A 26,419-nucleotide genomic window follows, 5' to 3' on the forward strand; every position below is an offset into this window, starting at 1 on the left:
TACTATTTTTGGAAAGTTTTGAAATGTAAACAATTGGATGGGACATCCCAAAAAGAAAAGTGTAAACAAATAGAATGGACAGATAGAGTATTAAACTTCTCTCCGTCTTGTCATAAACATCTGGAAAATATGAGTAGGCACCATAAGGTCAGTAACGTAACCGAAACAGATAAATACATATACAAACTCAGCCCTTTAAAACGGAACAAGGGACCTGTAGCTACTAAATAGACTGCAAATGTTATAAAGAAGGATGGATGAAGTGAGCAAACCAAATATAAGAAATGGTATGGATAACATTAGTGGTTAGTGATGGGTCACGAGTAATGTACGCACTGCACTGATGATTTGACAGATCTAGTCACTGTAAACGTTCTGTGTTAAAGATAATAGCTTTAGATATTGAGTCAGATATCCTGATTCTAAATTTGCAAGCTTATGTATAATCCATTAAATATTGTGTCAGAGATACAGGAATATACAAACACACGTACAATCACTATACATGCGATCTCTTATGTCTATTGGTCAGATGCGGAAACTAATAGTTAGTAACCACCGGATATTCATACAGAACCCCGCACAGTCAAGGCTCCGTCTTTTTTTTTGATATGTTTGAATGGAAAAATAATTTATTTGGTATATCTGTTCAAATAATGACAATTATGGTACAGAACACCTGTACTTATGGGAATGTACTTGTTGGAATCAACATTGACCCCCATAACAAATGGCGTTCTGGGTCATTTTATTAAAAAAAAAAATTCTCTTTTCCACGGAAAAAACTTGTGTTAGTGTGTTTTTGAAGAGAAGAAAATTAGGTGAAAAGCTGTTTTTGAACTCCTATATTAAATAAATGGGAAATTTTTGTAGTTCAATTTTTTTGTGTGTTTTGTAATGTAAACCTATTTTATGTGTGTGTTTTTTAATTTAAATAAAAAACCGTATAAATAAGACTTTTCTAGCTCCAAAAAGGGTGCCGTGCAATGTGAGTGCAAAATTTTTAGGTGAGGACATGTTTTGACACGTGAGTATGTAAATAACCGTAGATTTTTTGGGTTCCAAATTTTGTTGTTGTGTTGTAATGTAAACCTATATTTTGGGAAAAATTTAATTTTGAATTAAAAATTTATATGACCAACACTTTTGTAGCTTGGAAGATGGTGTCTTGAGCGGCGAGTGCATAATTGTCACGGGGGGCAAATTTGTGCACGGGCATATTTAAATAACCGAAAATTTGTTTAGGTCCATTTTTTTATTGTTTGGTAGGTATGTAAATTTTTTTTGAGTTTGTATGATTAAATATAAAATTTTATTTATTCGAGAAAGGGTGTCATAACGTTAAATGTAATGGAAACCAAAATATTATGATAAAACAAGTAAATAATGCAATGAAAAATAAGGAAACGGAACCATATTACAAGTAGACTACTTGTAATAGCAGTAGTACATATGTTTGACAACAAGATCACGTGTTTCAGTGTGGGCGCCCTGGGCATTTCTTACTACGCTTGGTGTGACCTTCTTGGTTACATACACTACATTTCTTTCCAGACCGCGGACCATCAATCTACGTTCGGATCCGCACCGATTGTCCCTTATCCCCGCGCTTTTTCTTTACCTTTTTCAAGGACTCTTCCGACACTAACTTTCCATACCCCTGCCAAGGTACGGGTAAGTCGTAGTTCCAGTATTGAGTTGGTTCCAACGGATAAATTATTGGCCTGTACAATTCCTGCATTGTTTGGTTCTTATGGAATTTTTTGATTAAATGCTCCCAACTCAATCCATGTGTTATACAACCTGCCATTGCATGGGAGCACGACATGTGATGGGTTGCCCATTTTCCACAGGTGCACGTACGGTCATTGAGGTTGACAACCTGAGTTTTACCTCCCTTTACTGTTCTCATAGCAGTTGTGTACTGATGTGTTAGTATTTTCATAATCCCGCGAAGACGATTGAAAGTAATAACCGTATGTCATGTTGCATTCCTCCGAATTTTTGCTAACATAGCGGCGGAACGTGCACATAACTGTTGCCCCTCTTGTAGACCGTCATCCACTATGTTTCGATGTTTGTCTACAATTGTGACTGCCTTGTAGAAGAGGTACTTCATCATTATTCTTACTGGATGAAAACGAGCCCTCCTTATGTTGTCGTTGAAACCCTGAAGCATGTTTGTGGTTGTTTGACCGTAGCGAACACCACTATCGTGGAAAAGTGTCCACCTCTCCACATGTATTGTAGCAAGATATTGTAGGGCGGTGGGGGAAATTTCACCAATCCTTGACATATATGCGTCGTGCTTTGAGACTTGTGTGGTTCTTTCAGCTTTTCACATTAATTTTTTTAGTTCACCACCTGGGTGATGACTGCAAAAGTTACTCCTTACATGGAGGAGACAGAACCTATGGATGCCGAGTGGCTCAGCAAAACCGTTCTGAGGGTCTCGTAGGGCGGAGATAATGCTGGTTGCACGGTCAGAAATGATGTAGACGCTGGTTCGTTGCCGACAGACATATCTTCGAAGACGCTGCAAAAACCAAGACCAGTTCTCGTACGTCTCCTCCTCAACCAAGCCATAACAGAGAGGGAACGGGTGGTTGTTCGAATCAACACCCATAGCAATAAGCAGCTTGCCCCTATATCTTCCTTTCAAGAATGTCCCATCTATTGAAATCACAGGACGTGCATGTTGTCACCCGTCCATCATTGCCTTTAAAGATCAAAAAATCCGCTTGCAGACGGACGTGCCCCGCTCCTTAGCATGAGGGACAACATCGATCTCAACAATGGTTCTAGGATTTGTCTTCATAATGGCTGCCAGGAACATGGGTAAAGCTTGGTAAGTTGTAGCCCAACTGCCATACACTTCCTCAATTGTTATTTGCTTCCCTCTCCACGCTTTCTAGTACCCAACTATGTGGTTGTACTCGTTGTTGATCAGCGGGATAATGGTTTTAATGGGAATTTCTAGTGTATCTATTACCTGTTTCACATAAAACAGTAAATGTCAAACAAAATTCGGTTTTAATAAGTGGCGTTCGCTAAAGATTTACTTACAAGTGGTATGCTACATTCTGACTACAGTGGTTACCGCATGCCTTTGAACCTCCTCCCATTTGTTCGGTACGTGAAACACATCAGTACTTACAGCTGGGGCAGTGCATGTCTGGCTTATCTTTACCGACGCTTATGCTCCGCCGGTATTGGATATAAGACGGAGCTTTGTGGTTCCATGACTTTATTACAGGTACATATCCACACTACAACCTTCATGCATACTATTATATACATGAACCATGTGTCATACTTAATATTATATGCGTGCAGGTTTGGATCTATGAACATTGTAGTCAGAATGTAGCATACCACTTGTAAGTAAATCTTTAGCAAATGCCACTTATTAAAGCCGAATTTCGTTTGACATTTACTATTTTATGTGAAACAGGTAATAGATACACTAGAAATTCCCATTAAAACCATTATCCCGCTGATCAATAACGAGCACAACCACATAGTTGGGTACAAGAAAGCGTGGAGAGGGAAGCAAATAACAATTGAGGAAGTGTATGGCAGTTGGGCTACAACTTACCAAGCTTTACCCATGTTCCTGGCAGCCATTATGAAGACAAATCCTGGAACCATTGCTGAGATCAATGTTGTCCCTCATGCTAAGGAGCGGGGCACGTCCGTCTGCAAGCGGATTTTTTGGTCTTTAAAGGCAATGATGGACGGGTGGCAACATGCACGCCCTGTGATTTCAATAGATGGGACATTCTTGAAAGAAAGATATAGGGGCAAGCTGCTTATTGCTTTGGGTGTTGATTCGAACAACCACCCATACCCTCTCTGTTATGGCTTGGTTGACGAGGAGACGTACGAGAACTGGCCTTGGTTTTTGCAGCGTCTTCGAAGATATGTCTGTCGGCAACGGACCGGCGTCTGCATCATTTCTGACCGTGCATCCAGCATTATCTCCGCCCTACGAGACCCTCAGAACGGTTTTGTTGAGCCACTCGACATCCATAGTTTATGTCTCCTCCATGTAAGGAGTAACTTTTGCAGTCATCACCCAGATGGTGAACTAAAAAAATTAATGTGGAAAGCTGGAAGAACCACACAAGTCTCAAAGCACGACGCATATATGTCAAGGATTGGTGAAATTTCCCCCACCGCCCTACAATATCTTGCTACAATACCTGTGGAGAGGTGGACACTTTCCCACGATAGTGGTGTTCGCTACGGTTAAACAACCACAAACATGCTTGAGGGCTTCAACGGCAACATAGGGAGGGCTCGTTTTCTTCCAGTAAGAACAATGATGGAGTACCTCTTCTACAAGGCGGTCAAAATTGTAGACAAACATCGAAACAAAGTGGATGACGGTCTACAAGAGGGGCAACAGTTATGTGCACGTTCCGCCGCTATGTTAGCAAAAATTCGGAGGAAGGCAACAAGACATACGTTTATTACTTTCCATCGTCTCCGCGGGATTATGAAAAATACTAACACATCAGTACACAACTGCTAAGGGAACGGTAAAGGGAGGTAAAACCCAGGTTATCAACCTCAATGACCGTACGTGCACTTGTGGAAAATGGGCAACCCATCACATGCTGTGCTCCCATGCAATGGCAGGTTGTATAACACATGGATTAAGTTGGGAGCATTTAATCAAAAATTTCCATAAGAACCAAACAATGCAGGACTTGTACATGCCAATAATTTATCCGTTGGAACCAACTCAATACCGGAACTACGACTTACCCGTACCTTGGCAGGGGTATGGAAAGTTAGTGCCGGAAGAGTCCTTGAAAAAGCTAAAGAAAAAGTGCAGGGATAAGGAACAATCGGTGCGGATCCGAACGGAGATTGATGGTCCGCGGTCTGGAAAGAAATCTAGTAAATGTAACCAAGAAGGTCACACCAAGCGTAGTAAGAAATGCCCAGGGCGCCCACACTGAAACACGTGATCTTGTTGTCAAACATATCTACTACTGCTATTACAAGTAGTCTACTTTTAATATGGTTCCGTTTCCTTATTTTCCATTTCATTATTTACTTGTTCTATCATAATATTTTGGTTTCCATTACATTTAACGTTATGACACCCTTTCTCGAATAAATAAAATTTTATATTTAATCATACAAACTCAAAAATTTTTTACATACCTACCAAACAATAGAAAAATGGACCTAAACAAATTTTCGGTTATTTAAATATGCCCGTGCACAAATTTGCCCCCCCGTGACAATTACGTACTCGCCGCTCAAGACACCATCTTCCAAGCTACAAAAGTGTTGGTCATATAAAATTTTAATTCAAAATTAAATTTTTCCCAAAATATAGGTTTACATTACAACACAACAACAAAATTTGAAACCCAAAAAATCTACGGTTATTTACATACGCACGTGCCAAAACATGCCCTCACCTAAAAATTTTGCACTCACATTGCACGACACCCTTTTTGGAGCTAGAAAAGTCTTATTTATACGGTTTTTTATTTAAGTTAAAAAATACAAATATAAAATAGGTTTACATTACAACACACAAAAAAAAAATTAACTACAAATATTTCCTATTTATTTAATACAGGAGTCCAAAAACAGCCCTTCACCTAATTTTTTTCCCTTCAAAAACACACTAACAAAAGTTCATTCCGGGAAAAAGAGAATTTTTATTTTCTTTTTAATAAAATGACCCAGAACGTCACTTATTATTGGGGTCAATGGTTGATTCCAACAAGTACATTCCCATAAGTACAGGAATTTTTTGAAAAGATATACCAAATAAATGATTTTTCCATTCAAATATATTAAAAAAAGACGGAGTTTTACATTCAAATATATCAAAAAAGGGACGGAGCCCGTAGTCAAATTACAAGTAACTACTAGTACTGGTTCTAATATTCTTACTGCCATCTTGCTATTACAGTATTATATGTATCTATTGTAGCAGTAGTAATTTGTAGGATAACATATACTATGAGTCTGTGACATGATGACTATTTCAGTATTTCTACTCCAGGCAATAGTGTGTATAGATAGTCTAGTATTTTCTTCTTGGCCTCTTTTTACCTTAATGTACGCCAAGATGACTTTACAAATATGAAACAGGTCGTATCCTCGATAATGTCTCCGACAGCTTTTTTCAAAATTAGTAAAGGTTCTGACATCATTTCCCTGGTCAATATTGCAGACTTATATATTTTATTTAAAAAAAATTATACATGAGAGATACAAATTAATATAAATATAATATCCGGTTTGTTAGTTGAGTACTTATTTTTTCAAGAAAAAAAATGAATCAAACCGATTTTTCAAATTTTACAACATTGAATAATATACTGTTGTGTAACTAGCATACCAAAGATAATTGAAAAATGTCAGGGATACAAAATTATTTTCAAAATAATTACAAAATGACAGCGCTAAATTTTGAACTCCCTTTCCCAATTTTGTTTTCTTCTTTCAATTATAATTTAAATGTTGGACTTAAAAAATAGATCAGTATGCTAAATTAATTTTAAAAATAAAAAATGATTTATAATTTAGTATTTATAAATTAAAAATAATTTTGATATAAATTTATATATTAATTTATGAAAAAATAAATGGCGTTATTAAATAATTAAATATGTTTTTTTATAATACTGTTACTATATATTATACTGTTACAATATAAATATATTTGACTATATTAAAATACATGAGCTCCAAGTAGTTTACCAGATAAATTGATAAGCCGGGCATTCCCGGCCCACCAAGCGAAACCAGTGATTTATATTGAAATTGCTTAATATTAAAAAATTAAAAATTAATATAATTGTATAAATTTTCATTTCGTTTCCAAATTTAAACCAAACACGTAAAACAATTCTGATCATTTCATTCCTTTCTCCTCTCCTCCTTTTGCTTTCTCAATTCCATTCCGTTTCCCCGACATAAACCAAACGCCCCCTTATAGTGCTACATCACCTCTACCACATCATTTTACAAAACTTTTTTTTATAATTTCTTTTATATCTCTAACATTACTCAACAATCAACATAATTTAAAGATAAAGAGAGTATAATTTTCCTGAGATTGCCTCACCCACTTCCCAAATGTTTGTCAATATAAAATCGTCTGATATATAGCCAAATTAGTAGTTACTGTTAATATTCTCAATGAAAATATTAAACCAGTGTCTGCTCATATTTGGAAATAGTTTTGGAGAAAATATTAGTGAAGAAAAATAGCTCGGAGTTTGGTAGAACCAACTTTTTATAGACAAGTTAATTAGACTTCAATAGCATCTACTGACAATGTACACAAGAATTATTAGACCGAACGCAACATTTTTTTCATCTGAAGAAGCTTCTGAAAATGAGGTTTTTTCAACTTCCCTATTCATCTGTGGCAAATAAATTTAAGAGATCTAGGAAAAGTTTGGGCTAATTAGCATGTAGTACCATATATAGCAATCTAATACAGTGCACAGCGGTAGATCCATTCACCAAATGCGCACTTGAATACAAAATTGTGCACCAAATGTGCAGCTTGTCTACATCGCATCTACAGTCTACCTAAATTTATGGATTAAGAAAACATTAAAACTGTTTTGAAGAACTACATATTAATCGGTGTGGCCCAGCACATAGGATTAAAGTTTTAAAATCTTAATCCACCAGCATAACTTTGTAAGCCTCTAGTCAATCTCATATTTGCAAGTAAAATTTATAGGTTAACTTGGCACCCTGTCCTTTACTTAATAATAAAACTTTTAATCTGTATGCCACAACATATAGAATCACCATTCACCCTTATTCACCAAATGACAGCTTAGTCCACCAGCATACCTTTAACATTTTGCAGCCAGCCACCCTTTTGTCACATTTTTATAAGTAAAGTTAGCTCCCAAATACTTAGTTATAAAACTTATAACCGAAAAGATAAGAAGACAACATAAAAAGATACGAAGACAACATAAGTAGGCAGATATCTTCCACTTAAACATTACTCTACCAGAGAACCATCTCAAAAGTAAGTCGCATCCAACTGTAGGCTACTAAACCAAATGGACGATCTGAAGAACATCACAGTGAACAGAAACAGTAGACAACACCACATTCAGAAATTATAGAATTCTATAAGGGGAGGAGCAAAACCGGACAAGGAATGAACTCAGCTAGAAGATTTGCATCCACATGCTTGGAGTGGATGGCTTCCATGCTCATAATCACCATATCTAAACTCAGTTCATCGGCAATCTCACCAATGATAGCCGTTGGCTTACTCCCATCCCCAAGTCGCTCTAACAGCTTGTATTCAGTGAACCCACCTGATGTACTCCCGATACAAATTAAAACAATCAGCACTGGCACACTCAAATGTTAGAGACTTACGGTATGGCAGTAAGCACAACTTCCCAACAAATACAAATATCAATTTACAACTTAACAAAGAGTTCTGTATCTAGTATCTACAACATATATTTTAAAAATTACAACATATGTCTTTACCTTTCCCAGTATCTGCCTTGCACGGGTATAAATGAACCTGGGTTTTTTTGTGTTGCAGCTGGACTTTAAATTTTGGCTAACCCGGAATTCTATAATATATACTTTAATACTTTAACATAATATAATATCCAAAGTACATATTACATATTTACATTACTTAAATCCTATTTACAATCTAATCTCATATAGCATTAATCATACCAAGTACCATCTACTTGCACACCTCAGTTCATTACTGCTAAAAACTCCTCCTTTTACGTTCAAAACATAATTCAATTAAAATTGTAACTCATTATTACATTTAATCTTAACCATATAAATATTATATTTAATTCTTTTAAAATTTAAAAGTTCAAATGATACATCTATACTATACATTTTTAAAGCTGAAACATTTTAGTCAGTCGGTACTCAGACTTGGTCCTTGGGTTTTGGTACTTGAACCTAGAAAAACTAATAATAACACTTTAGTATACTAATATAGATTTTAACGAGCCAAACTATTTTATAAACCTATTCTAGTTGAAACACAAATAACTATTGTAATCTAAACACATTCCAGGACTGGTTCAATCTAAAAACCTATTTTATATGGTTTAATTAATTAGGAAAATTATTGTTACTAAAATACTTTATAATAAATTTAAAAGTAACCCGTGCATTAATTTATTCTCGCCCACATGAACGAGTTATGAGATAGTAACATATTAAGTATCTTACATGTTTTAGAGCTCAAATATTATTTCTGGAACAAACCGATTCAAAGAGTTATAGTGTCTGCTAACAGGCAAAAGAGCAAGTGGGTACATAGTAGGTGGACCCAAAAGCACCTAGATATGTTGTGTTTACTTAAAGAAAATGGGGAAGGAATGGAGTGAAAAGTTGTAAATCAAGGAGACAGAAAACATGCGAGATAGAAGAGTGGACAAAAATGAGGGAGTGCAAATTCTCTAATCTCTATGATGCAGTTTGCAAAGAAGGCAATGGAGCATTCCCTCTAAAATTGGTGCGTTCGAGCTCTAGTTTAAATTGATAATCACAAACAATTACCCATAAAATTGTAATTTCATTTCCTTCCATCACAAATTCACACAACAATAGTATCTACAAATTCATAATCCATAAAACCATATTCTTCATAAGGAAACATGTCTTCAGATTTGAATAGAGTGCTAGATCACAAGCCAGGGACCTTCTATACAAGAAGATAGTGCAATAAGAAAAAGCAATTTTCAACCAATACGGACAATATTTTAACCAACCTTCAGATAGATGCCAGCGGATGCTGGATAACTGGGTCTCATGCTCTGGCAATGATTCTTTCTGATTTCCATCAATTACTGCAGGAAATATAAATATATAAAGTCTTCATAGATTTAAGACTTTCACCCAAGTCTATCACAGGAGCAGCTGTTATAGATTTTAAAGCTGTGATCCATGCATATCACAGTAAAGAACAGATGAAGAGTAGCAAGCTTACCTACAACTGTTATCTCAGCACCATACTTCTTTGCCAGAGCAGCAGCAGTTGATGTTGCCTGTGGATGAAATATCATAAAAAGTAAGTTCTCCGTGAAAATAGAGATGCAAGCAAACATCGAATTCAGCCTTTACGCAATGAAGTAAAGGAAACATAAACATTTGTAACAAAGATGACCCGCTTCCGAATTCATTGTCCTGAATGCACAACAGGAAAGGGTCTAGAAATTAAGTTCACACAGATCAGCCTGCAAGCCTAAACCAGACCTAATGGTCCAAAAAGCCATTGCTGGGAAAAATACACATATCCACAAACACAGATGAACACCAAAAAAAAAGAAAAATCAGTGATATTAATAAGGAACCCTGAAAATTAACAAATTATTACCCTGACAACACTTCCTCAATTGGCGATGGATACCTAAAACAGCCACATTTATGAAGAGATAAAAATGATACAACTTAGGGCCAAAAGACGAAACATGTATAAACACAAAAGACAGCATTCAAAATATAAAATACGCCAAGACCAAGGAAATCATCATGAGTTGTAGTGTAGGCTATGTAGCTGCTTGTTGGGTGTCTAAAAACAATGCCGTATGAGTAGCATGAGAAGAGCGTGAGTAACAGTTTTGGTTTAGGTTTTGGAGTAGAAGATAAGACTTACAGCAGAAAAAGGTGTCTTTTTACATGGGCCTGCGTATAAAATAGTGAATCTCCTTCCACTCTCTCATGGTTGTCACGTCGATAAGTCGAGTCGAGTCGATGGAGGTCCAACTTGTCGACTAGTCGACAAGTTGTAGACTAGTCATTGACTAGTCGACAATTTAATAATGATTAATTAAAAAATGAATAGTAATATATATCTTATATTCGTGGTTTCCCACAACAAAAATCTAACATTCCCATACTCATTTGTGTATCAATCACAAAATAGATATGTCAATTACAAATATATAGTTTTTCCCCTTCCATGTACACGCATAATACGCTGAATATGCAGATATTTAAACAGATTATCCTACATATATATTCAGTTTTAATCAATTTTTTAGATAGATAGACACACTTACACACACAAAGATCTATAAGTTGAGATTAGCATGTTGATTGTTGTTGATGTTGAATAGGTTTTTATTTTTTTTATATTCTATTTCATTTTAAATGTTGATTGGATTGTGCATCGACCAGTCGACTAGTCGATAAGTCGACTGATTAGTCAACCAAGTCGACCGACTGATCGACAATTTGCAAGTCGAGCTCTCGAGTCAATTTTCTCAAACCGACTAGTCGACTAGTCAGTGCCATGAAAACAGTGCACTCTATTTCTTGGTCTATTAATAGGCAAAGGATTAGGGTTTCCAGGGTGATACCTGGACATCTGGAAGAATGGATGAGTGCCACGTCCAGCCCGTTTCAGTCCGTTTGGATCACATCAGGTGCCAGAAATATCACTGTCAAGGGAGACTGGCCAGAGCTTAATGTGCTTAGGCAATTAATCAGCACCGCTGTGCGTCAGGTACACATGGTGTGCGGCCTTTAGGTAAACTTCCCATAGAATTTATCCCTTGGGTTATAAATGATTCTTTTGGTGGGATTTGGGAATGTTTGAGCCCTTGGTTCATTAGGCCTGGACTGATTCCAGTTCATTTCCTAGACTATCGTTCAATAAAGGGCCTACAGGGTCATGAACAGGACAAAAAGCCACCCCCTCCCATGTGAAGTACCAAAACCCAGTCCCTAACTTATGGAAGGAAGTATGAATGTACTTGGGCATATTCCCTCTTATGTGAAGCTAGTACTTTATCAAAGTCCAAAGGTAATGCAAACAATTTGCGCAAAAACATAGAAATTGAAACCAAAAGAGCGATAAGAAAAACTTGACCTGTCTTGTACCCTCCGAGAGGTATGGGTTCCTATCTGTAATCGGCAATAGCAAATGCTTGAACTGAGAAAAGGAATCAACAGCTGGAGTGACTTCAGATTCTTGCGGAGTAGCCTTAGCTATGAGATTAAACTGAATACTGTAAGTGGACTATGAAAGAACTACGATAAGAACATCATTAAGAAATTGCAGCATAGCAAAACCATGACCATAATAATCTGTTACAGGCGATTTCCCTAAGAAAACAATAATCTCCCATATCTTAGCTCGCGAAGGGTGCAGCTATTGATGTGCATTACACAACAACATAAAACCATCAGAGACCACATTCAAGTTTCTTGGAACTGATGGCAATAAAAATATATCATGACAAGAGTTTTGCAAAGCATCTTCAATAACAAAATGCACAATTGGTGCAAAACATATTCAATGTCCACATAAATCCATGACAGGGATTGTCATGAAAACATGAATCCAGATGGATTCCACACCCAAATGAACAAGACCCTTATCGAGATTATCAAAGGCAGCTAAAGTATGGAATAACGGGTCCGAACACAATTCCCAATAATTTTTCCATCCTCAAATAAAAGAACTAGACCAATAAAGCTCACTTAAGGTTCAGTTGAATAAAGTACAAAAATAAATATTAGCACACACATTGTAATTATTTACAAAGTCCACTTAGTACAACTTAATTGAAGCAGGGAGCACAAATGCATAGTAAATAAAGAATGGTAAAGCAAATCAATATAAATAAAAAAAGAAGAAAATTAACACCTTTGAGAACAGAAATTCGATGAAAAAGATTGGGAAAGATGGAAAAGTTGCAAACTTTCTTGAAATTAAGCCCCAAAGAAACAGTTTTTGTATGTAAAGGTGAAATCTTTGAAGAAGAAATAAAGGGGTGATGGGGTTTTAAAGAAGAAGATGATTCAACTGGAACTGCTAGTAAATAATGAGCAAATGCCATTGAAATCTTGATTAAACCCTCTGGAAGGAAGATGATATACAAGTCAATTTTTCAGTGATGGCTTAAACTTTAAAGTAGTGTGTAGAAATTAAAAAAAAAATAGAGAGCAGTGATGGGTTTTTTACTATTATTTTAATTTTTTTTCCTCTCGAAGTTTCTCGTTGTCTATCCTGATTTTTCTGGATATGTATACACCTTATCTAATATTGGGTCATAGGATAAAAAAACTATTATGGGAGGAAAGTAGGGAAATAACCTTAATAATAAGGAAATATTATTTTCAGAGCTGATTTTTAATTTTCAGAACAAATAAAGTATGAAAAAATAAAATTGTCCCTGTACATACACAATAACAGCAAAAAAAATATGTGAGGGGTAATTTCGTCTTTTCATGCTTTTTCAGTTCTGAAAATAAAAAGTTTGCTATGAAAATAACATTTCCCTAATAATATCTATTTTTTGGTAACAATACTAAAAAGTCATTGATGCATGACTAATTTATAGTTCTTTTATGTCATATATGCTTCTTTTAACCTTATTTTATGATACTTTAGTCCTAAATAATTAGTACTAGTTGTTATTTAACTTTGATGGATGCTAAGACTTAATTTTCTATGTTTATAAGGAATTATGGCAGAAGAAGGTGCAAAAGAGAAGAGTACATAATAAAAAAAGAAATTAAGGGAGTACAGGACCTGAACTTGGAGGCTTGGGGCCTAAAGGTCAGTGGAGAAAATGCACTTACCTCAGGGCCTGAGCTTGTGAGTTTAGGGCCTGAGAGAAGTAGATTTGAAGAATAAGGAGTTCTGAGCTCTTCTCAAGAGGCCCTGAGGACATCATTCAGGACCTAATGATGCTGAGGTTTAGGGCCTGAGCCTGACGAAAATTGTAATTCAAATAGATTTCTACTTTATTTTAAAATCTCTTTTAGTTACCTTGTATGAAGGAAAAACGGTACCATCTGAGTATAAAAATAATTAGTTTGAGTTTTATAGAGAGGAGATAGTTATTTGAGAGAGGAGAGAACTTGAGTAAGGATTGAAGGGATTCACTCCAAGTTTGAGAGATTTCATCAAGTTGTATTTTTCTTAACTCAATACTCTTGTAATCATGATTTTGGATATTAATATATTTTTGTTTTCTTCCTTAATTATGAGTAGCTAATTCTCTAATTTGAGAATTAGGTAGTATTCGTTGGTAATATATGTTTGTTTGATTGTAATGCAAATTCTCTATTTTGGTAATCTATCATTGAGGGCATAACCCAATTAAGGGAGTCATGAACCTTTAATTGTATCTATAGGAGTTGTGATGAATTGGGAGATGAGTCATAATTCTTGTTCATGATATGATGGACATAGTTTAATTATTGATTGGGAGATTAATATGTGACCTATGAAACTTATAATTCTTGGGTCTTAATAGTTTATGATTGTATTTCAATTGATCATGAGAATGACTTTGGGGATATAGTTGTATGCATTATTTTGTGTCTTGGGAGAGAACAATATAAACTTTAGAAGAATTGTTTTTAGCAAAGTAAGAGAAGTAGAGATCGCAATACATCAACAATCATTGAACCAATTGAAGAACCCTAGTTCTCGGATTGTTTTTCCTTATTTATAAATCTTTGATTTAATTACTTGATAGTTTAATTTAGTTAGTAACAAACACACCAAATATTTCTACACACGTCTAGACATTAAGAGATCGTATACTTGAATTAATATTGATTTAGTCCTTCCCTGAGAACGAACTTTACAAAAATTCACAACAACAAATTGGCGCCGCTGCCGGGGAAGGAAGCAATATTAAATTTAGGTTAATATTTCTTATTGTTTAGATTTTATCAGATTTGTTTCCAAGATCTATCTTATTGGTTTTCCCTTTTCAGGTGCTATAACTCTTATATGCGACGTTCTATAAGTGCGGGAAATTTGGAGTTCGATCTAGAAATCGAACGCACTTTTCGAGTTTTAAGGAGAGAGGCAAAGCAAAGAAAAGAAAGAGACAAGATGGGTGAACGTGCACTTGTTATTGACAATCAGGATGAACCTTCAATTCGGGATCATGAGACTCCTAATCTTGCAAACTGCATTTATAAGACTCCAACGATTAATGCTGCTCAATTTACTATTAATCTGAGCTTGATACAAATGGTGAGTAACTCTGCTTTTAAAGGAGATATTGAGCGAGAGGATCCACACCATCATCTAGAGCGCTTTGTGCAGATGTGTGGTTCATTCAAAATCACTGGAGTGACTACAGATCAAATTCGTCTTCACATGTTCCCTTACTCTATAAAGGGAAGAGCTTTGGAATGGTTTCAACAACTTTCAGATACTATAGTTGCTACTTGGGAAAGTCTATCGACCGAGTTTTTGTCAAAATAATGTCCTTCAGACAAGACTCAACAGATGAGGGCAATCATTATAAGTTTCAAGACTAAACCAGGTGAAGGCTTATATCAGGCATGAGAGAGATACAAGTCATTGTTAAGAAAATGTCCACATCATGGATATTTAGAATGGATCCTTCTGAGTACTTTTTATGGGTCCTTGAATAAATAATTTCGTTTGAGTTTGGATGTGGCAGCTGGAGGAGACTTTAAAAAATCACCAGTCACCAAGGCAAAAGCACTTCTCGAGGAGTTGGCAGCAAATAACTATGAATGGGCACCTAGTGGTGCAAACTCGGTAAAGTCAGCACAAGATACTGAGATGATGAACTTGCTCACTCTTAAATTGGATGCTCTGACTCAAGAGGTATGTGGACAAAGGGCTAATGTTAATTCTATCTCGGCTCCAATGAGAGGGTACAATGATTATGGCGTTGATCAGTATTCATATGCTCCTCAATTCTCCGATGAAGCATCTTTTATTCAAGGGAGGCAATCGTGGCCAGTGCAAAATAATTCTTATTACAATCCAAATCAGAGGCCAAATAATAATCTCTCTTACAACAATAACCATGCTCAAAATCCAACATATATTGCACCAAGACAGAACCCACCTCCGGGTTTTCAGCAGCAACAACAATATCAACTTCCACCTAAAGAAAAGAAGGAACCAACTGATTGGGAAGTTACACTGAACAAGATGATACAAGGAACTACTGGGGCCTTCACCAATATAGATACCAAATTTGAAAAGGCCGAGTCAAGGCTTGATCATATGGCATCGTCTCAAACGATGTTGGAATCGCAAATTGGCCAAATTGTAAATAAAATTGGTATGCATGAACAATGAGCACTTTCTAGTCAACCCGATGTGAATATCAAAGAGCAGTGCAAGGCTATCATTTTGAGGAATGGAAGAGAACTACCGAAAATTGTGGCTCCGGCACTTAAAGATGAGAATCTTCCTCCTAAGAAAAGAAAAACACGTCAAGTTAATATGGAGATTTCTAACAGCGTTGACAACAAACCCAACAAGGAGAGGCTCACACATCATGCTCCTATGAAACCATACATCCCTCTAATTCCTTTTCCATATAGGTTGAAAAATAGCAAGTTAGAGAAGCAGTTTGAAAAGTTTTTGAAGATGTTTCGTGAGATTCATATTAGCATTCCGTTTGCTGATGCATTGGCTCAAATTCCCCTCTACGTGAAATTTATGAAGGAGGTGTTATATACAGGAAGAAGTTGAAGGAGGTAGAAACAATCACTCTTACCGAAGAGTGCAGTGCTGTTATTTAATGTAAGATTCCTCCTAAACTCAATAATCCTGGAAGTTTTTCTTTGCCATGCAACATTGGTGAATTGGGAATAAGAAAGGCCTTGTGTGATCTTGGATCTAGTGTAAGTTTAATGCTGCACTCTATGTATAAAAGACTTGGCTTAGGAGATTTAAAGAAGACAAGGATTTCCCTTCAACTTGCGGATAGATCAATAAAGTATCTACTAGGTGTACTTGAAGATATTTTGGTAAAGGTGGATAAATTTGTTATTCTGTGTGATTTTGTTGTGTTGGAGATGAATGAGGATGTTGATATTCCAATTATTTTGGGAAGACCATTCTTGGCGACTGCAGGAACCAACATTGATGTGAAATCCGGTAAGCTTACATTGAACGTGGGGGAAGAAACAGTTGACTTTGATCTTGATCAATCTATGAGAGAGTTATCAGTAAAAATCGAGTGTTATGTGGTAAATGTTGTGAAAGAAATCAATGATCATGCCTTTGAGGTAAAAGCTGAAATTGACGAGAATTCTTTTTTGCATGTGAATTTCAAGGTGTGAATGAAGTGGACGTTATACTTGGGCCATATGAGGTGGTCTTAAAATTTCAACCATAAAAATTAAAAGAATAAAAGGCGTCTAGCTAATGACGTTAAATAAGCGCTGCTTGGGAGGCAACCCAAGAAATGTCATCATTATTAGTATTATGTTAGCTTTAACTATGTGTATAAGACTTATGTGTGCATGAACTATGCAGGAGAAGGAGAACAATTTCGATAAGTACAAAATATGTGGAGTTGCGGAAAACTTCAAGATCTTGAAGTACATATGCAAGGGCTTGATTTAAATTTCAAGGGTATCTATGGAGCAAGTATTTAGGGGAGCTTTGCTTCTTCTCCTTTTGTCTTATTAGTTCACTATATAGTATATTATATAAATGTTAATGATTAGTGATTGTTGTTCCTTGGGGAAAAGTAACATGCTAAGTTGGGGGGTATGTTATGTGTGTTAGTTATATGGTGGTGTATTAGTAGTAAAAAATATATATAAAAAAAAACAAAATGAAAACATAAAAAAATTGCATTGTACCATGTAGTTGCATTCCATTGCATATCATATATTGATCTCATATTCATAGTAGTCCAAGTCAGTGACCGATGATGATAATATGCGTCGCTTGTTTTTAACTAATTTTTGCTAAGATCACGTTTTAATTATGTTACATGCGTAGTGTCATAAGTGCAAAATTTATTTCTTGACACAACTTTATAATGCTCTTGAACTAATACTTAGATATTCTTGTTTCTTGAGGGGTAACCGCTTGTTGATGATTAAAATTTTGACTATTCCCTTTTGAGCTTAGTACGTAAACGCTTAAGTTTGGGCGAAGCAGTGGGGTGTAAATGTCTTTAATTAAAAAATTAAGAAAAAAAATATAGATGTAGGATAGTAGTAATAAGTAACACGCAAAAAAAAATTATGGTATGATTGACTAGGTTGAGCTCATTAATACTCGAGTAATTAAGTCTGGGGGGACTTTGTGCCTAGTAACCCGAAGCCTTTTATGGTTTGGGATTGCTGACCCAACACTCGATACATGGGTATTGGTGCATAAATCTTTAGGGATCTCGACCATTGCACAATTAATAAACTATTTAGTATATATGCATGTATAATATGATTGGCAAAGTCTGATGGAGGTCGTAACTCACTTACACTGAGGAGCCACCCAACCTTAGACCGAGCTTGTGAAGTCTTATGGCGGTCCTAACTTACTTACACTGAGAAGCCACCCAACCTTAGACCGAGCAGTAATAAAATTCATATGTACATATAGCTGTAGTGTTGTAGAAATAAAGAAAGACATGGAAATCCCTTGCTAAACTTGAACGATGGCTAGTACTAAGTAACGAAGTGTTTAAGATCTATTCTAGTTCTTAACTTGGGAGCTATTAACTCGCATGACTTGTCATGTTGAAACTTGTATATCTTTGTTCTTGGTTCAGTAGAGAGTATGTTGTTAAGCTAGGAGCACACGCACACACATATGCACTTGTGTTAGCTATGTGGTGATATTGTGGTGTGAGCTTGATGTGTCTAAACTTGTTGCATGTTCTGAAGGTAATATCTGACCTGGCATATACTATTATATTTGAGATCTTTTGTATTGTCGATCATTTAGTTGCATTCATGTGGTTGCATATTACATGGGTTAAATGGATTTTGTGGGTACATTCACTATAGGCCCTCACGAGATCTTACTCATCCACTAGGGCTACCTTGGGGTTTAAAGGGCTTGTTGCATATGCCAAATGCAACCGTGATCACCTTACGAAAGTGGTATTAGATAATAATACATAGTAATCATATTACTCGAGGACGAGCAAAAGTTAAGTTGGGGGGTATTTGATGCATGACTAATTTATAGTTCTTTTATGTCATGTTATGCTTCTTTTAACCTTGTTTTGTGATGCTTTAGTCCTAAATAATTAGTACTAGTTGTTATTTAACTTAGATGGATGCTAAGACTTAATTTTCTATGTTTATAGGGAATTATGGCAGAAGAAGGTGCAAAAGAGAGGAGTACATGATAAAAGAAGAAATTAAGGGAGCTCAGGACCTGAACTTGGAGGCTCAGGGGCTGAAGGAATCAGTGGAGAAAATGCACTTACCTCAGGGCCTAAGCTTGTGAGTTCAGGGTCTGAGAGAAGCAGATTTAAAGAATAAGGAGTTCAGGGCCTGAGCTCTTCTGAAGAGGCCCCGAGGACATCATTCAGGACCTGATGATGTTGAGGTTCAGGGCCTGAGCCTGACAAAAATTGTAATTCAAATAGATTTCTACTTTATTTTAAAATCTCTTTTAGTTACCTTGTATGATGGAAAAAATGTTTCATGTGAGTATAAAAACAATTAGTTAGGGTTTTATAGAGAAGAGAGAGTTATTTGAGAGATGAGAGAACTTGAACAAGGATTGAAGGGATTCACTCCAAGTTTGAGAGATTTCATCAAGTTGTATCTTTCTTAACTCTATACTCTTGTAATCATGATTTTGGATATTAAAATATTTTTGTTTTCTTCCTTAATTATGAGTAGCTAATTCTCTAATTCGAGAATTAAGTAGTATTCGTTGGTAATATATGTTTGTTTGATTGTAATACAAATTCTCTACTTTTCTAATCTATCATTGAGGGCTTAACCCAATTAAGGGAGTCATGAACCTTTAATTGTATCTATAGGAGTTGTGATGAATTGGGAGATGAGTCATAATTCTTGTTCATGATATGATGGACATAGTTTAATTATTGATTGGGAGATTAATATGTGAGCTATGAAACTTATAATTCTTGGGTCTTAATAGTTTATGATTGTATTTCAATTGATCATGGGAGTGACTTTGGGGATATAGTTGTAGGAATTATTTTGTGACTTGGGAGAGAACAATATAAACTTTAGAAGAATTATTTTTAGCAAAGTAAGAGAAGTAGAGATTGCAATACATCAACAATCATTGAACCAATCGAAGAACCATAGTTCTCGGGTTGTTTTTCCTTATTTATAAATCTTTGATTTAATTACTTGATAGTTTAATTTAGTTAGTAACAAACACACCAAATATTTCTACACACGTCTAGACATTAAGAGATCGTATACTGGAATTAATATTGATTTAGTCCTTCCCTGAGAACGAACTTTACAAAAATTCACAACTATAGTCATTATTTTTGAAAGTGGTGGCAAATTTTAACAATTGAAACACCCAATTAGCAAATAGGTATTTTATTTGTATGTAATACCCAACTGATAAATAAGTATTATAAAAATATATTATAATGTATACTTCATTTCTATCTGGATATTTAAAAATAAAAATTTAGTATACCCAATTAACAAATATGTATTAATATAAAAATGAGATACCCAACTATTAAATAGATATCCCAATGTGTACAAACAACCCTCTACTTCAAAAATGAGTTTTTTGCTAATTTTTTTAAAAAATAGGTAAAAATTGCCAAAACCCAGAAATAGGAAGCTATCTTCGTTATCTTTATTTGTTGATTAATGTTTGTGTTTTCATAAAATAACAATATTATATTTTATTTAAATACATCTTGATTAATAATAATTACGTTTTATCAACTATTTAAATCAATTTATTATATTTTTATATACTGCGATATTAATTTTATTTTAATAAATATGAAATGCATTCTATATGTTCTAAGTACGTTAATTAGAGATTATATTATAATAAAAATACTGATATTTATAAAAGTCCCTAGTCGAGTAATAATGTTAAGAGACAATAATATTACATTAAGATTTAAGACTAGTGTTTCTTGATTGATGATCACATCTTATTGATTACAATGTATTAAAATCAAAACATAGACCCATGTAACAGTACATGGTGGTGGATTAACCCCCTTAAATTTTTACATGTTAAAAGTGTCATAATTAAATCTCATGGTAATAATAAAGTAATGATTCATATACCTGAAATCATTATATATAAATGTGAATTAATATATTTTGATTAAACATTAAAAATTATATTTGATCGGGTACCGATAACTCTTATATAATTTAGCACTAATATTATTGGCTTCTTATTTGAGTCAGATTATGAAATGTGTTAGGTATGGAATGCACATAGAGGGGGGTGAATGCGTGTTTATTAATTTTTCTTTAAAACTTTTCAAATTATTTTCAATAAATCAAGTTAAGTGTTTTGGACTTGGTTGAACTTAACAACTTAAGTATGTTTGTAGTGATAATTAATCAACTGTAAAAGAAAGATAAAACAATTATCAAAACTCATTTGATTTTATTCAAAAATCAACTAGGTTTTACTACAAATCTAAGTTCTTGAATATTAAGAACTTGGTCTCTACTTGAGAGAATTATAAAGAGTTATAGACTGTTTTGTCAAGTGTCATACTTTATAGAATAGTATGCACAATTTACACGAATAATACTAAAATATAGTAACACAATTTTTAAAGTTCTTTTGTCTATTTCTATTTTAAGCGCTATAAATCTGAAAGACAATCTTCCAGAACTGCTACACTCCTTTGCCAGTTCATCTTGGCCCTTAATCTGTGCACTCTTCAAGCTGCATCTGTAGACTTTCCATTTAATGATAAAATGGTTAGTTGAATGGTAATTTGGAATCTTCATAGTAGTTGCATTATGTAAATAAAATTGTTACCAAGATCTTCTAAGTACAAAAACCTTTTACCGAGATGTCTACATTGTGATATAAAAAGACTTGTCAATATCTCCACATCGCGGTATAAAAAGAGTTGTCAATATCTCTACATCGCGGTATAAAAATACTTGTCGATATCTCCACATCGCGATGTAAAAGACTTGACGATATCTCCACATCACAGTATAAGAGACTTGTCAATATAACTTCTCTACATGCTTGAATAGTTCTCGATAAACCTTGATCTGCGACTTCTTGACTTATGACTTAGAATATTTTTCAATCTACAACATTGTTTTTCTTCAAGCTATGTATCTTCATTCCGAGGCATGATCAGGCTCGATCTTCTTCCAGAATTTTATTCCTTAGCTTAATGGCTGCTCACAGAAAAATATTACAGTCCAGCCTTCTAATAATTTTTACAGACTCAAAGAATACATTTACAAACTACACAAACTATTACAAGTCAATTGATTCCTAGTATTGTCAATGTGACTTAATCTTGTTATATTATGACATGTCTTGCACAACAATCTCCCCCAATTTATGAGAAGATTGCTTGTCACAAAATCATGCATGATAACAAGACCAATCTCAAGCTAAAATGAGAAAAAGAAAGATATACAAAGTATATTCTTTTATACATTGATGTCACCTAGCTGTTACAATGAGAATTTAAATTACAGAATTAGCTAAAGTTTCCATATCCTGGCTGAGATCTAATTAAGTCCTTCAACCTTACAAGGCACTCAAGTTTTTTAATGATCTTAGTTCTTCTCAATGCTTTCATCAACTTTAGCCATTCTTCCAATGAGTAACTTCCTAAATGTTCAACCTTGTACCTTGACAATCTGTGGATTCTAATGTATAAAAACACACCATTCTCAGAAACCCTGCACAATCCTTAAGCTTTGAGTATATTTGATGTTCTCCCCATTCTGTCCAGCTCCTCAAACTTTTTAATAGCCCTATTTTCCTTCTCCATATTTTCCATTGCTCTTCTTTCATTTCTGTTTTATTAACATCTCATCTAGTTGTACTCTCATCATTTTTGTGAACATATCATTCTCAGTCATTAGACTAATCACCCTTTCAAGCTCCACTATTGAGAAATTTTCCATTATTTATTTGTTGAATAGATTAAATGAGCCATCCTTGAATTAAATCTTCGCCTCTCCTGGAATATCCATAGAGACTTCGTATATGAGTTCAGTCTGTTGATTATGAAGGGTTTTAGCACATAAACGCAACGAAAAACGTAAATTTAAATCTTAAAAATCGAAACCCTCCGCAGGATCCATGCGAAACACAATATTTAATTCGTAGTTCAGTATGTTTACCTTAAGAAGCTTTACTTTAATGGAAAGATGGAGGTCTTGAATGATCACCACGTAGCCCGTCGCTGGAACGATCTACGCCTTGAAGGTATCCACATGAATGATCGCCCGGGGGATGGGTGTGTACTAGCACGTTCTTGAGGCCGCCTTCTTGCTTTCTCTATCTCTCTTCAAGCTGCTAGGGTTTATGTTTTATCAAATAAAACGTGTAACCCTAATTCTATTAGAAAAATATATTATATAGGCAAGAGCTAATGGGCCTCCAACCCTAAACTGAATTTTAGAGTTATTATTATTAAATTTGAAATTCTAATTATTGTATTATTAAGTCTCACTTAATCGTCCAATAGCTTAATTTCGGATTTAATATTAAATTCAAATTTCCTATTTATTTAATTAATTAAGTCACACTTAATTAATAACAAATAATTCGAATTACTTACATTTAATTTAAATCCGAATTTAAATTAAATAATCCCCCAATCATTCTTTGTGCGACCCTTTAGGTTATTATTATGTTGACAACAATTTTAAATCTAATTTATAATCATAAAAATTTAGCGGCATCTAGTAATACATCATTATTACCCAAGTAATAATAATTAAATCGGTGATCAATTAAATATTTCATGAATAATGTACAATGTAATATAATCCCTTTAGCCTTATATGATAGATCAAACTCGAGGCATGTATTGTGTCATTCTCTGTTAACGTTCAATCCTTCTTTCCTTGATCAATGAGTAAACTATTAAATAAATCAGTATTTGAGCACGCCCATGCATTTTATAGTCTTACTCAATCAAAGGCCAATAATATCACTCCTTTAATAAAGGAGGGCTAAATTACATCTAGATCATTCAAATTTCTCATACGATTCATAATATACCCAATGTCTACTTTTATTATTACCCGGTCAAGGATAACTTTCAATAGTATCAAAGTATATTAATTCTCGTATAGAAATATAATGATTTCAGGTCAAAGAACCAATACATTATTATCACTGTGAGATTAGCTTATGACACTTCAAACATGTAGTATATCACAACGGGTCAATCCAGCACCACGTATTTAATACATATGCCTGTGTTTTGACTTTAGTATCACCATACCTATGATCAATGAGATGTGATCATCAGCCAACAAACACACCAGTCTCAATGTATTTATTATCGTCCCTTAACAATAATACTTGACTAGGGACCTTTAGAAATATCAATACTATTCTCATAATCTCATTTCTAAGTCACGTACTTAGAAATATAGATTTATATATCATATTCCAAGGACATTTATTAATCTAACATCTTATCGCAGAAAATAAAGATATAATAAATTACTAAAGAATAATCCATATAATCATAATTAATAATCCAAATGTTTCATAATATAAACATAATAGTGTTGTCTTTAAGGCACAACCACTAACAATCTCCCACTTGCACTAGAGCCGGTCACCCATGTATCTAATACCCATGGAACTAGTATGACCTTCGTGCTTTTACTGCGACAAAGCCTTAGTCAGAGGGTCTGCAACATTATCATCAGTATGCACTTTACATATATGTATATCTTCTCTTTTAATAAATCTCTCGAAGGAGGTGATATCTTCTAAGTATATGCTTTGCCCGGAATGGGACCTTGGTTCTTTAGCCTGCGCGATGGCTCAATTATTATCACAGTAAAGATCAACTGGATCTGTGATCGATGGAACCACACCAAGTCTCGTTATGAATTTCCGTATCCAAACAGCCTCTTTGGCTGCTTCACTAGCAGCAATATACTCAACTTCCATTATAGAATCAGCTACTGTCTTTTGCTTTGAACTTTTCCATCTTACAACACCTCCATTAAGGCAAAACACAAAACCTGACTGAGATACTGAATCGTCTCTATTTTTCTGAAAGCTGGCATCAGTGTAACCCTTTACAACCAGCTTCTCATCTCCTTCATACACCAAGAGTGAATCTTTAGTCCTTTTCAAGTACTTAAGAATATTCTTGACAGCTGTCCAATGACCCTCACCAGGATTAGACTGGTATCTGCTCGTCATGCTCAAGGCATACGAAACATCAGGATGAGTACATATCATCACATACTTTATAGATCTAATTGCCGAAGCATATGGAACTTTGCTCATACGGCCCTTATCATCTAATGATTTAGGGCAATTATCTTTTGAGATCAATATCCCATGAGATATTGGGACATATCCTCTTTTTGCCTCTTGCATCCCGAAACGATGCAATACTTTGTCAATATATGTACTCTGACTTAGGCCGATTAATTTCCTTGATCTATCTCTGTAGATCTTGATCCCTAATATATATGTAGCATCACCTAAGTCCTTCATCGAGAAACTATTTCCCAACCAAGTCTTAACAGCCTGTAGAGAAGATATGTCATTCCCTATTAGTAATATGTCATCTACATATAGTACTAGGAATTCCACATGGCTCCCACTAACCTTCTTGTAAACACATGATTCATCTTCATTTTGAATAAAGCTAAATTCTTTGACTGTTTTATCAAAGCGACGATTCCATCTCCTTGAGGCTTGCTTCAATCCATAAATAGATCGAAGCAACTTACAGACCATCTTAGCAAACTTGGGATCGACAAAACCCTCAGGTTGTATCATGTATACATCCTCTTCAAGGCTCCCATTTAAGAAAGCGGTTTTGACATCCATTTGCCAAATCTCATAGTCGTAGTAAGCAGCTATTGCTAGCAAAATCCTGATGGACTTGACCATAACAACTGGTGAAAAGGTCTCATCATAGTCTATACCATGAACTTGTTTGAAAACTTTTGCCCCCAGTCGTGCTTTTTAGGTGTATACTTTACAATCCATGTCAGTTTTCTTATTGAAAACCCACTTGCATCCTATAGGTTTTACCCCTTCAGGTGGATCAACTAAAGTCCATACTTTATTTTGATACATAGATTCCATTTCGGATTTCATGGCCTCTAGCCATCTCTCGGAGTCTAGACTGTTCATAGCATCTTGGTAGGCAAGAGGCTCATCATTATCTATGAGCATTACATCATCATCTTGAGCCAAGAGAAATCTATAATATCTCTCTGGCTCATGACAAGCCCTACTAGATCTACGAACAACCTGTGTTTCCGGAGCAGGAACATCTTGATGTACTTCCTACCCATTTTCCAGCTCTGGTTCAATATTATTTTGTACAACTTGATCTTCATCGAGATCTATAGTCCTCCCACTAATTTTCTTTGAAAGTAGCTCTCTTTCAAGAAATACAGCGGTTCGAGCAACAAACACTTTGTTCTCGGTAGGATTATAGAAACTATACCCTTTAGTTTCTTCAGG

At 35.0% G+C, this 26,419-nt stretch overlaps 3 protein-coding genes across 3 annotated transcripts; 2 read left to right on the forward strand and 1 right to left on the reverse strand.

The window, feature by feature from the left end:
* Nucleotides 1-2,795: 2,795 nt before the first annotated feature.
* On the forward strand, nt 2,796-4,255 carry LOC141714439 (uncharacterized). Its single transcript, XM_074517958.1, has 3 exons — nt 2,796-2,848; nt 3,094-3,256; nt 3,455-4,255. Exons 1-3 carry the CDS (start codon nt 2,796-2,798, stop codon nt 4,253-4,255), a joined length of 1,017 nt encoding a protein of 338 aa, XP_074374059.1.
* Nucleotides 4,256-7,964: 3,709 nt separating this feature from the next.
* Nucleotides 7,965-12,947, reverse strand: LOC141712609 (uncharacterized). Its single transcript, XM_074515609.1, has 5 exons — nt 12,659-12,947; nt 11,879-11,997; nt 9,995-10,052; nt 9,777-9,854; nt 7,965-8,333 (listed from the first exon to the last, which is right to left on the reverse strand). The coding sequence occupies exons 1-5, from the start codon at nt 12,849-12,851 to the stop codon at nt 8,140-8,142; spliced, it is 642 nt and encodes a 213-aa protein (XP_074371710.1). The 5' UTR covers nt 12,852-12,947; the 3' UTR covers nt 7,965-8,139.
* A 1,814-nt stretch (nt 12,948-14,761) lies between these two features.
* Nucleotides 14,762-17,091, forward strand: LOC141714440 (uncharacterized). Its single transcript, XM_074517959.1, has 4 exons — nt 14,762-15,215; nt 15,447-16,069; nt 16,139-16,474; nt 16,555-17,091. Exons 1-4 carry the CDS (start codon nt 14,762-14,764, stop codon nt 17,089-17,091), a joined length of 1,950 nt encoding a protein of 649 aa, XP_074374060.1.
* The last annotated feature ends 9,328 nt before the right edge of the window (nt 17,092-26,419 follow it).

Source organism: Apium graveolens, chromosome 3 (genome assembly GCF_009905375.1).
Source record: "Apium graveolens cultivar Ventura chromosome 3, ASM990537v1, whole genome shotgun sequence".
Classification (NCBI taxonomy): domain Eukaryota; kingdom Viridiplantae; phylum Streptophyta; class Magnoliopsida; order Apiales; family Apiaceae; genus Apium; species Apium graveolens.

What these genes read in the sequence shown, in the direction of transcription:
- LOC141714440 (XM_074517959.1), top strand. Translation starts at nt 14,762, where the DNA reads ATGCGACGTTCTATAAGTGCGGGAAATTTGGAGTTCGATCTAGAAATC. An exon ending in TATAGTTGCTACTTGGGAAA is followed by an intron (nt 15,216 to 15,446) that starts GTCTATCGACCG and finishes TGGATGTGGCAG; the next exon opens with CTGGAGGAGACTTTAAAAAA. An exon ending in ACGTGAAATTTATGAAGGAG is followed by an intron (nt 16,475 to 16,554) that starts GTGTTATATACA and finishes ATTTAATGTAAG; the next exon opens with ATTCCTCCTAAACTCAATAA.
- LOC141712609 (XM_074515609.1), bottom strand. Translation starts at nt 12,851, where the DNA reads ATGGCATTTGCTCATTATTTACTAGCAGTTCCAGTTGAATCATCTTCT. An exon ending in TCGAATTTCTGTTCTCAAAG is followed by an intron (nt 11,998 to 12,658) that starts GTGTTAATTTTC and finishes TTAATCTCATAG; the next exon opens with CTAAGGCTACTCCGCAAGAA. An exon ending in TCTCGGAGGGTACAAGACAG is followed by an intron (nt 10,053 to 11,878) that starts GTCAAGTTTTTC and finishes TTTCATCCACAG; the next exon opens with GCAACATCAACTGCTGCTGC.
- LOC141714439 (XM_074517958.1), top strand. Translation starts at nt 2,796, where the DNA reads ATGGTTCTAGGATTTGTCTTCATAATGGCTGCCAGGAACATGGGTAAA. An exon ending in AGGAACATGGGTAAAGCTTG is followed by an intron (nt 2,849 to 3,093) that starts GTAAGTTGTAGC and finishes TTCTGACTACAG; the next exon opens with TGGTTACCGCATGCCTTTGA. An exon ending in GTTCCATGACTTTATTACAG is followed by an intron (nt 3,257 to 3,454) that starts GTACATATCCAC and finishes TATGTGAAACAG; the next exon opens with GTAATAGATACACTAGAAAT.